At 37.6% G+C, this 12,443-nt stretch overlaps 1 protein-coding gene across 1 annotated transcript in view; it reads left to right on the top strand.

Annotated features, from left to right (window-relative positions):
* Positions 1–4,812: 4,812 nt before the first annotated feature.
* Positions 4,813–12,443, top strand: part of cntnap5a (contactin associated protein family member 5a) — a 95,470-nt gene continuing 87,839 nt past the window's right edge. Inside the window, exon 1 of the mRNA XM_034885411.1 lies at positions 4,813–5,040. Coding sequence (XP_034741302.1) covers positions 4,968–5,040 — 73 coding nt within the window. The 5' untranslated portion in view covers positions 4,813–4,967. The remainder of the gene's footprint in view (positions 5,041–12,443) is intronic.

Here is a 12,443-nt window from a genome sequence, read left to right as displayed (position 1 = left end):
GAAAACCTTGGGACCATTCAAGCTGTGTCTACTTCCCATTCTGGTGCTGGATTCGCTGGGCTTTTAGTCCATTTGGCAGCTGTGAAATGGTGTTGCTAAGGCTATCTAGGGGATCAAAGTGTACGCTTCCCTTTTTTGGGGGGCTCACACATCACCTGAATCTGTGACACCTAAATGATTGCAGATTTGTCAGGATCCTCTATCTAGCACAAAACTACTGAGTGAATCGTCCTCTGATGCAGCCACTGTGGAGAATTTAATTTGGGAAACACCGACACTGCTGAGAGTTTCACTCTTCCACATGATGGATGGGCAAGAGTTTTCCGATGCAAAGAACTCTCATATTTAGGACCGAGCACTTTTGATGATAGTGTCCTTGAGGGGAGAGCGTTCTCCTTCACAATCAGTGTCCAACTAACCAAAAAACAGGCAGACGTTACAATTACACTTCACAGTGGTGATAAAAATCTATTCATGAGTTCAAGGGCAGACTTTACCATTCGGCAAGGTAGGCAACTGCCTGAAACCCCCAGCTACTAGCACCCATAACAGTATAGAAATATATGCACTATAATGGATTGACAGCATTAGGACTGAGTATCGGTACTCAATACCTTCAAGGTAGCAACCAAAATAACCTGTCGATTTTAAACTTCTTCTGTCAAACAATACCTGCATTTGTTCCTCTTTGTACCCAGATCTAGTAAAAAAACTACGTACTTGCAGCCAATCACTGCAAGCGTTCTTTGATTTAATGGGACATGTGATTGCCACATTACCGCTGCAGTTACAACCCATACAGTCTTTGGTGTGGTAAAGTTGATCCCAGTGCATGTGGCACGGAAAGCATGGAAATATGATTTCATTCAGAAGTTAAAAGAAAAATGTCTCAAATGAAGAATTCTATGTATTACTTGAAGGGCATCGGTATCATAACTTATTAAATAATTACTTGGATACCATGCATTAAATTTTACCCCCAACACACTTGTTGCTTAGGAAGCTAAATTATTCCACACAGCATCAAACAATGAAACAAGTAATTAAATGAGTTTATCATAGTGGGCATTCTAAAATAAAAATAAAAGGGAAATTAAAGCAAGACTCACTTTTGCTAAACAGCAGTCCTGTTGGCCATTGGTCTGGATAATATCAGGTTTCACTGTTGTAGTCGAGTCTCCAACTATTGAGTCTGAGTCAAGTCTTGAGTCCCCAGTGTTTGAGTCTGGACTCGACTCCAGAAATTGAGTACTCCATTACTGCCTAATTTACATCAAAGTAATTAGAACTGAGTCCTATGTCATAAATCCATGAGTTCAAGTCATCAATGCGTCAGTCCAAATCAAGTCATGAGTCCAGAAAATAGCGACAAGTATTCATTTAAATACTTAATGGTATGCTAAAATGCAGAAATGTAGCCTTACAGTAGCATGAGAAGCAAAAAGTCCCAAAGTCAGTTAACTGACTCTCTGATCTATATATTTTGTGTATATATATATAGTTTGTTTATCTCTACACCATTTCCAATCCACATAAGTGTATCTTATTGTGGCCCTAAACCCTTGTCTGATTCTGATTATAATTGTGATAGTTTCACCAAGATTTAATGACCGACTCGACTCAGCTAGAATTTGTTATCAGCATGGTAACAATGCTCAGTGTCAGTAGCACATAAATCGTAAATAAAAGACGTACATAAAACATATAGCAAAATAAATAAAAATTCACAGTAATCCAAGGAAGCAGTTCATACCAAGATGCATAAATGCAGGGGAAAATTCTGGAGTTTCCTCACTGTTAGATGGCCACTGACCCCCAATTTCTCCTGACTGCAAATTGAAGATAATGCAACCACATTTAACAAAGAGGGAAAGAGAGAAGGAAAATGTGCAGCAATATATTGGAAGATATTTTCACATCCTTTGTTTAAAGCTGCTTTAAACTATTTTTTCCTCATTAACGAACAGATGACATGTAATGCGAAAAAGGTTCATTCATAGTGCAGAATCCATGAATAAGTTGGCGGAGACCAAAACAGAGCTAAAAGGAGAGTAAATATTAGACTTAAATTCACCAGATGGCCACAAACAATAGCCGTAACAACTTCAGAAGGTGATGATGAAGCTTAGAGCTGTTTCAAGTGGCACTGATACTCAAGTAAAATAATTTTTTTTTAATAAATAATCAATCATAAACTTTCAGTAATTTTGATTTCCCAAGGAATATCTCTGAAACATTATTCTGCATAAACTTTATGTTAAATGTATATGCTTATTCATTTCTACTTGATGTCTTCTTTTCTATGTTGCAACATCATTACATTCAAATGTTAAACTAGTATATGTCTCATCTCATTTTTGTTTAGGATATATTTGCAATAACTTGTTTTATTGTGAAGTAGTTGTGGAGCAGGAAATGACACAATTTCGACACACTCTCGGACCAAAACAAAATTCAACATTTACTTGGGGAGTAAACTGACCAGGAAACAATGATATGTGTCAGAGCCTGAGGGAGAACCAGTAGAACAACACATGAAACTGTGCAGAGCATCTTCAAAATCTTATTTCATCTCTTTCTACGGCTGACACCAAAGGAGAACCCACTGTAAACTATATTTCATCATATCATGTATATTCTTTCTTTAGATTTATCTTCAAGAAATTGTTTTCTTTGTAGACTATATAGACTGGATGTGTGTGTGTGTATACATGTATGTTTGTATGTACATATTAATGTATATATAAGAATAATGCTATTATATTATCATTGTTATCATTATTATTGTTGAATATTGTATCTTGTAATATTTGTACAAAATGCTTTGGTAATACTACTAATCGATTCCAGGATTTGTAAGTGGGGTGGCACGGGGGGCAATAATCAGTCAGGGCTGGCCTGGAGAGGGGTGATTTTGTCAGAATACAGCATATATAAAACCTGCTTAGAAATATAGGAATCATGGGGGAGGGGGAGACCTCATGCCCCCTCCTAGCCCCACCCCAGGCTGTACCTACTTATGGTCCTGCCTATAAAGCTAAATGGGCAATTGGGAAGATTTTATGCTATTTCTGTGCAAAACATGACTAGCTTATTTTGTTGTATTATTATGAGGTAGTCAAGCGTGGGGCATTTACAAAGATCTGTGTTTCCAAAATAAGACGATGGAGAGAAGTTCCCTGCAGAAAATGAAGAATGCACCATGATATACACCCCTGGAACTCCACAACGAAAAACACAAAGTAAACTGTAATACTATTCAGCCCTGAATAGCCAATTCAGAGTGTGCGCAGTGAAAGCAATCAGAAACGAAGAAATAATGAATATAAAAATGACCACGTAAGTAACCAGGAATTGGCCATTGTAACTGGTTGTCAACGAACACCCTGGCAACCCAGAGAAAACAGACTGAGTCAGTTCTGCCAACAACGATATGTGGAGATAGAGCAACACTTCCTCACTTCCAGTTACACTGCAGCCTTAGCACAGAAGAATCAGGTTCTTCAGCAAATAGTACTCAAATACAAAGAATATGATACTCTCTCAGACTAAAAGGAAATTCAGTATTTTTCTTGTTTGTGTAGAGGGGGGGGTGGACTGACCATGCCAGGTTTTTGAAGCATCACAACAGCCAGAGGGAAAACCAGTATAACAGCACATTAAGTTGTAATGAGCTCCTTTGAAATCTACTACCTCTTTATTTTTGTATTATCTCTGCCTTTCTATGGCTCTCGCTATTATCATCGCATTTAATTGCAAAACTATATATTGTATTTTTTGTATTCTATGTTAACGTTTTGTTGCACCAGTTTTACTGTAATTGTAATGTATGAAATATGAAGGGAATAATAAATCTACTGAATTTGTTATATTTGTTAAATATTGTCCTCTTACACAATAGAGCCAACTGTCCTTGAAACAAATACTGTCTAAATTCACACATAATTTAGACACTGACTCTAAACTGACTCATATACGTATGTCAAACTAAATTAATCATAAAAATTAAGCATTTTTGAAAAACAATTTCACCCTGTGTTTGGAAAATGAATATTAAAGTTCATCAAAAGAGGAGAAGGAAGAAGGTCATGGGGCCCCTTCAAGGGGGGCCAGACAGACACCGTAGGAACACCACAATGCAGAAGACACATGCCCCACTGCATGATACTGTAAAATGAGATTTATTGAAATGGGGACATTTCAGCCGAAGAAAGGGAAGAATGTAAGATGAGATTTTATTTGTGAATATTTAGTTAACAGATAAAGCATGAAGCATGATGAAGCATGTTTGAGTGAGTCTTGACTCTTGAGTTGCTCTACGCTGGAAGTAGTGTCATTAAATAGTCAACAAAGTTTTGTACCAATTCTTTCTCAGTCCTTTCTCAGTATACTTACATGCTCATGCCAAGAAAACAGATTTGAATTTGAGACAAAGAGACTGGTACATTTTCAAAATCTCGATAGGATGAAAAACCTTACTCAGTAGATGCTTCATAATGATTGGCTCTCGGCAACCAATTGGGCCATTACCTGCGATGACACTCATGCTACTTCAAGCTTGTATACCATACTTGTTATTTTACACTAAAGTAATAGAAATCCGTAGAATCGTATTAGGGAGTGCGGCTGCTGATGCTGTGAATATATCTTTCCTCTGTGATGCATTTTCTTTTGGCAAACCTCGGACATCACAATGCTCTTTTTCTGCCAATATAGACTGACACAGAGAGAGAGCGAGAGGAAGAGAGAGAGAGAGAGAGAGAGAGAGAGAGAGAGAGAGAGAGAGAGAGAGAGAGAGAGGCGGGCTATGCCTCATAGTGAGGGAGTGTCGTCGTAGGGGCGGTTTGATCATCATCACATCAGACTCCTTCTATCCCTCCGTGCCGGAGGAGCGAGGAGGAACCTCTCCTCTGTTTTTTCTCCCTCTCTGCGGACACACGGATAATAACCACACCACGACTGGGAAGATGGTTTTTCTGTTGCATATGGTTACCCTTTATACCCTGAGCGTCTTTGGCAGCGCCTCCGCCGCTCCTCACTGTGAGTATACCACCTATTAAGCTCACCTGTAAGCGCGTCTCGTCTCCGGTCTGCGTGCAAGCTGATAACGGAATCAGATAGAAGCTGAAGTTTGGACGCCTATCTGGTATCTTGCAGCTTGTGACTGTTACAGATGCAGCCGTGCTGGTTATTTAATCTCTATTTACTTTGAAGAGCTTTTTAAGATCCTTTGTATCAGTCTCGTGCACATAACAAGTTGTTGATTCTCGTCTGTATTTCTATTTTGCGGATTGTGCTATAATACGAAGGTCAAGTAAACAGGGTTGGCAGTCAAAGGCAGTCTAAAGCGACTGTGCCCCCTCTGCATCCCTGGTCTCTTGGTTAGAGGCTACACCTCGGGTTATTTGGCAGACAAAGCTGCTTTTTTGTCTAAGAGTCAGTCTCCAGACATGTTTTGCTGGTGTGTGTGTGTGTGTGTGTGCTGGACAACAGAAAGTGCTGACTGGCCACAGCTGTACTGCACAGACAGCAGCTGTGGTTACTGGCCGACTCCTACGTGAGGATAGATACCCATACACTCACACAGCCTGCTGGTGCTGCCACTATAAACACACTGCTTCTTATTAGTTCTTTTTTTCTCCCCACGGGGGTTTTCATTTTAAATGTGAAGCTGTACAGTTTTAGCTTTGGGTTTAATTGCTTGAGTGCTTTCATTATGTATGTATTCATTACTGTGTGGGTGAGAATATGTGGAGATTAGAACAATTTTAATAAACCATCAATTATTTAAGTCATTTTTTAAGCAAAGTGACAATAGAAGTGCTTTTTTAGCTTCTCAAATGGAAAGGCTTTACCTTTTACTTGCTCTCCATGGTTAACTGAATGGTAATGGAGTTTTCCATTTTGTTGGTCGAGCAAACGGAATATTTTACAGATTACGTGATTAATTGATAATGAAAATAATAGTTATAACCATAATATCTCTATACAAACTGTTTTCTTTGGTTTATCTTTAACCCATGTTGCAGAAATCCTTTCCAATGGGAACTGAGAGCACATCCAGGTTAATCATACGCAAGCTATAGACAAATCCTACAAACATAAATCACAGTTAATACAAAAAGTGTCCTTTCTAATACACGCATTTGATACACATCTAGTTGAGGTATTTGAGGTTTGAGTCCGCCCTCTGTGACACACTGGGGTGGGGGTGTTTTGTTACAGTTTTTACAGTAGCCAAGTTGATCTAGTAAACTGGCAACTGAGCGGTCTTTTATTTGATTTTATTGTAAAAGATGTTCATAAAATACTGCCTCCTGTCTGATGTGCAGCATTTACAACCAAAACACTTTTCCATCTTTATTCGCATCACATGGCACGATATCTGCGTTGTTACAGCATATAAAGCGGAGTAGTGGATATAAAAAAGAAGCAATGGTAATTAGAATACAAACTGCCAACACAGGAACAGACATAAGACATATAACAGTGGGCTAAGAGCTCCTTCTGTCAGTGGATGGCACTATGGCAATATGTTTTATTACCAGACCAGGTTGGAATATTCAGACATTTTTTATCAGTACGTTGTGCTCCGGCCTGTTTCTGATTCATATTTCGCACTGGTTTCCCCACATGACCCTGGTATCAACTTCAACTTTCAACCTTTTAACTTTATTTTCTCACCCGAGGGCAATTGGTTTTACGGCAAGGCGTATTAAAATACATGAAAGAGCATAGACAGATAATATAGTAGGGAGCCAAGGGGGTTGTATTGAGTACAACCCCTTTGGGCTAGAAGTCCAATAACTAGAGGTGTACATTGATGAGTTCTATAATGATGCACTATTTGCTGGAAGTCTGCCACGATACGATTCAATTCAATTGAGGGGTCTGCAATTGATATGAGACAATATCATTAGCCCATTAACCACAAGCTGTGACATTTATGATATGAACTCACAAAAACAACTTAAATATGATTTAAAAACTTCCAGACAATTAAATGATAACTATTAAAAAAAAAAAAGAAGAGATATCAAGAAGGAATTTCAAAAACAAAACAGCATCTTAAAGTTAATATTAAAGTAATATATATACTACTTATACTATAATACTTTTTACTGCATTATTGATATTGGAATGCTGATCATTAAATTGATGAATCAAATCACTGTCCAAAGCAAAGCAGCAATACAATCTTTATTGGTATTTGTAGGTTACTACTTGAAAGACAACCTTGGCACACAGAAAGTTATGTGTATTAACATACATTTTTTCTTGCGTCTTATTCTTTATTTTTTGAAAGGAACATTATACATTCATTAATATTATTTAGTTAAAAAAGGAAATGCACCTGAGTTAGCTTTAAAATTAAAGAATGAGCTTTAAGTTATGTTAAATATGTGAAATAATTAAAAACACATTACATTCTGGTCTCATATACAACAAATAAAAGAAAATTTCATTTTAGTTTAATAAAGTGCATTTTCGTGCTTATACTTCCGTTGAGGAGCAGATTTTTTAAAGATTTACGGAGTTAAATTGGAACTCATTCATGCTCCCCAGATGATAAACCTTTTCTTTTTTTCTAGCCTTTAGGCCTTTTTTTCCGGCCTAAATGTCAATTCTGCACACAATATAAATAACCCATATTTGAAGATCTAACATAATCTTATGTTCAGATTGCAGTGCTTCATGGTGAGCACATTCTTGCATGCTCCCAAAGAGATACACATTTTTATTTTAATGACTCTGTGACCTATCTCTCTAGCTGTATCCTTTGAACAAAGTTTATATTTTCAGCTATGCTACAAAAAATGACAACATCATCATTATAATGTTCATTTCGCACAACATTTGCATGTTTGTGGGCAATATGAACATAATAATTATGGAGCTTTCAAGCAGCACTTTGGACCTTTCCTGCCCATGTCATGTTAAAAATGCAAAAAGTGATCCCTCAACAGTAAATTAATACACCAGTGGCATGACATCATTTGACCTCTCGGTTTATCTTTGCTCTCTGAGGGCGAGGGTGACACCAGGCTTGTGTTTAGGTTTAAGCAGTTTATGTTAAGGTGAGGAACTGAGCTAAGCTGACAGCTGCATTACTCATTTATGGCAGTTCTGTGGTTCTCAAATGTGTGCAGTGATCAGGTCTGACATACTGTGCAGAGATGAAATGCTGAGATGCTCCTGCAGGTCAAAGAGCTGCTCTCGTATTTACCAGTGAGAAACACAAGGAGGCAAGTAGTGATGTGTCATGGCTGGTCTCTGTGGCTTTGGCAGATTGCAGTTAGCCTGTAACAATTATCAAATAATTGTCTAATTGCAACATTTTTACGTAATCACGGATTCTTTGTTTTCTTTAATTGCAAACATTGCTAAGGTCCCAAGGGGTATGACTGTTGATGGTAATTGTTGATTTTGTCTGGATATGCCAAATTGTAATTATATAAGTGAGTATTGTCGGACTGTTGAGCTATATCTACACTTTTTGTTAGTTATTGGCACTGGGTCCTTTACATGTTTATAGCAACAAGAATGACAAGGGGGATACATCTAGAAAAAAAGTATAGCTACAGTGATAACTATTTTGCCACACAGTTTTGCTAATAGTGATGACTTTCTTGTACTCCTAATTTAATTTAATCAGTTTTTTTTATAATGATCAGTGCTTTTTTTTAAATTGCTGATGAAAAATGTTCTATTGTCAATTTGTTTTGTTTTATGATAAGAAAGGGGTTTGTTATACTTTATTGGCTGTGCACTTGGGTTATGATAATAGCTGCGTCAGATGACAGTGATATAACCAAAAGATGTTTCCTTTAATTAATCTAAAACTTAAATTTTTTAAAAATAGCAATAGATAAATACATATATTTTAGAGTTGATTGAAAGAGACAACAACACTGTTAATAGCCATTTTTTTCGGAGACAATAAATTGTACAGGAAAATTTGAAATTGTTGTAGCTCTAGTTTGCTGTCACTTCCTGTCAAATGTCCCTCTGCAATTTCTTTGGCTTTACAAAGAGACTAAGTACAGTAAGACACTGGATATGTCAGCATTCAGTCGGCCATTTCCAGCACGAGTTAATTGATTTTGTACACGGCTTCACAGTAATTGCCAAATGGCCGGCAACAGAGGAGCAATTCACAAATGTATGGAAACATTTATTTTTTTCCTTCGCATTTTATAAACACAGTGCAGTACACATTCAATGCCCACTGGTAGACATTTATGTTGACAACTGCAAACCACAATATACTCTCCAGCAATTATGTCATTAGTAAGCAAAAGTGAGAAACATGAGGGGTGAGGACTTTCTTGTAAAAATCATTGAGCTTTGTATTCTGTTATGTGCACAACTCCCTGGCTCTTTAATTACTTTACTGGCAGTGGTGATCACTTTAGCTGGAGGGGTTTAATATTTACCAAGGTGCCCAGGCCAGAATGTTAAATTGTAAGTTCTCATACGTTTTACTAGTTCCTTATAAATAATGTCCAGAATAATTTTGGCTAACACCAAAGCCATCTGCATTACTACAATACTGAGTCAATGTGGCCACTTTCCTCAGTAAGAAGTTGATTTTTAGTTACACTGAAGTTCCTTAACTCATACATTTAAAAAAAAAATTAGATTAGAATTATTAGTATTAGTTTTATCATGGTGCTTTTTAGTAATCAGACCAGTCATGGACTTAGCTTAGCTGAGGCCGCCTTCCCCAAAAGAGGACGACTAGGCCTTCTTATAACCTTGAGACTCGGTTCAGGACCAAGACGTTCCAACTCAAGGTAGTTTCCAGTATCTGTTAGGGGTGGGAATCAGCAGACGCCTCCGGATACAATATCATCACGATACTTATGCCACGAAACGATATTATCGTGATTTTAAACATATTACAATATTCTGCGATATATTGCAATTCATAGCCTTTTTTCCAATTTTTAATTATTCCCAATTTCAAATGATGTCCCCAAAAGGAAACCTTGTCAACATCTGTTTCATCTAAAAAGAAACATTTCTCTGTTTGTTCATATCACCTCAATTGTATTGCTGCAAAAGGGGATTGTCAAGCAGACAAACTGACCAACACATAAAGTATATAAGGAAAGATCAATACTTGGCGCCTGTGTATCCATACAGTATTGCCACATAAAATATGCAGTATAGTTTTGTTCCCCACCCCTAGTGTCTGTGTCCCTTGGTCCCCCCTACTCAGTGTATTGATTCCAATGGGAGAAGTGAACGTGACCACAGATTATGAGCCATTCTTTTGCCCATAGGACCCATTCTTCAAAAGCCACGTATCTAAATATGTGCAAAATAGCATTTTCAGATGGACACCTCTGGAGAAAATTAACTTTGTTTGAGACCTGTTTCTGTCTCAGGACCCGACATGTTTGTTTAACATTACTACATAATTTAAGAAATAATGTTAGAAATGAATAGGCCATTTTAATATAATATTCTATGCATAAATACATGTATAATGGTGTTAGGTGGGCTCACAGGCTATGTAGGCCCACTTTAATGTACAACTTAATTTCATAGTATGTAAGCAGTATTGGGTCCCTACTCTGTCTCTCTTTCAGTTAATGTGTCCCTTGTTCGAAAAACGTTGAAGACCCCTTGTGTAGAGGATCTTTGTTATACAGTCTTATTTACTTGTCTTCTTAGCTAGCACTGATGAGCCTACATTGAGTTTTGTTTAGAGTTGGAAGGTACTGTAAGTCATCTGTAAATGTGCAGTCACTGGTGGCTCGGCTAGCTGTTAAACATGGTTGCTTGTTAAACCAGGTCTTGTTTACTGTTCCTACACAAGTTTAATACAAAAGATGTGGGCTTGGGGTTGCATTGGAGCTGTTCTTATGAAACTTTGACATAGGGTAGTAACAAAAAGTAATTTAATAAGTAATGCAACTAAATGCTTTTGCTGTTGAGCTTAATACTATGTTATTAGGGATTTATTACAGCAATTTATATAAATATGTAAATTAGGGCTGCAACTAAGGATTGTTTGCCTTATCAAGAATCTGTTGATTGTTTTCATGATTAATGATTAATCACTTGGGCATGTTCGTCTAAAACGTCAAAATACAAAAATAAATCAAAAAGTAAACGTGATCACAGTATCCCAGAGCCCAAGATGATGTATTAAAAATGGTTGTTTTTTCCAACAAACCATCCAAAACCAAAAGATATATAATTGTCAACACTGTTAGAGAAGGAAAATCAACCAGCCCTTAGATTGGAGAAGCTGTAACCAGCACATGCTCGGCATTTTTACTTGAAAAGTTACATTGAATGTTGATTAATTGATAATTGTCTGCCAACTAATGGAATAAATGTTTCAGGGCTAACGCTTCTACTCTACAGACTTATGATTGTCATATTGTGTTTGGCATTGCTTTTCCCAATGCATTCTTACTAAACGGGTCCATAAGCTATAGTACGAAAATGTATGCCCAACAAAAGGTAAGATATCCTTTGGAACTAGGAGACCGCCAGCTGGTCCATGATACCGAGCAGCAGTTGCTAGTTGTTTTAAGCTGCAACAGAGCTTTGTGACACCGGCTTCATACCTCTTTCACAGCTTGGTCGTGTCAGCAACAGTCACAGTGGGGCTCAAATGTTCGCGCACCCCAGGTAAAAAGGTGTACTAATGTGCATAAAGAAGCCAAGAAAAGATGGAAAAATGTCCAAAAGGCATCAAATGACATTTGTATAATATTTCACAAATGTGAGATTTTATTTCCATCTTTTTCACTTTCAAAATAATAGAAAACCAAAAAGGGCATCTGCAAAAGTTTGAGCACCCTGCAGAGTTTACAGTATACACCGCCCCCTCTGGAAAGCTGAGACCTGACAATGTCATGGATTGTTCTCAATCATCATCTGGAAAGACCAGGTGATGTCAATCTTAAGGTTTTAAATGCCCAGACTCATCTGACCTTGCCCCAACAATAAGCACCATGGGTTCTTCTAAGCAGTTGTCTAAAAAACTGAACCTGAAATAGTTGACGCTCACAAAGCAGGAGAAGGCTATAAGAAGATAGCAAAGCGTTTTCAGATGCCAATGTCCGCTGTTTGGAATGTAATTAAGAAATGGCAGTCGTGTGTAACAGTGGAAGTTAAAACAAGATCTGGAAGACCAAGAAAAATATCAAGCAGAACAGCTCGCAGGATTGTGAGAAAAGCAAGTCCAAACCCACGTTTTACTGCACGATCCATCAAGAAAGACCTGGCAGACACTGGAGTTGTGGTACACCATTCCACTACAAAGACATACTCCTATAAAATATGGTCTTCGAAGAGATACTTGTACAAATATGGTCTTTGTCAGTCATCAGAATAAAACCTCTTATACGTCCTCACCACAAAAATCAGCATTTGAAGTTTGCAATTGAACATATAGACAAGCCTAATGCATTGTGGGA

The sequence above is a fragment of the Etheostoma cragini genome, chromosome 11 (genome assembly GCF_013103735.1).
Source record: "Etheostoma cragini isolate CJK2018 chromosome 11, CSU_Ecrag_1.0, whole genome shotgun sequence".
Classification (NCBI taxonomy): Eukaryota; Metazoa; Chordata; class Actinopteri; order Perciformes; family Percidae; genus Etheostoma; species Etheostoma cragini.
This window is presented reverse-complemented; position numbering and strand designations above follow the sequence as displayed.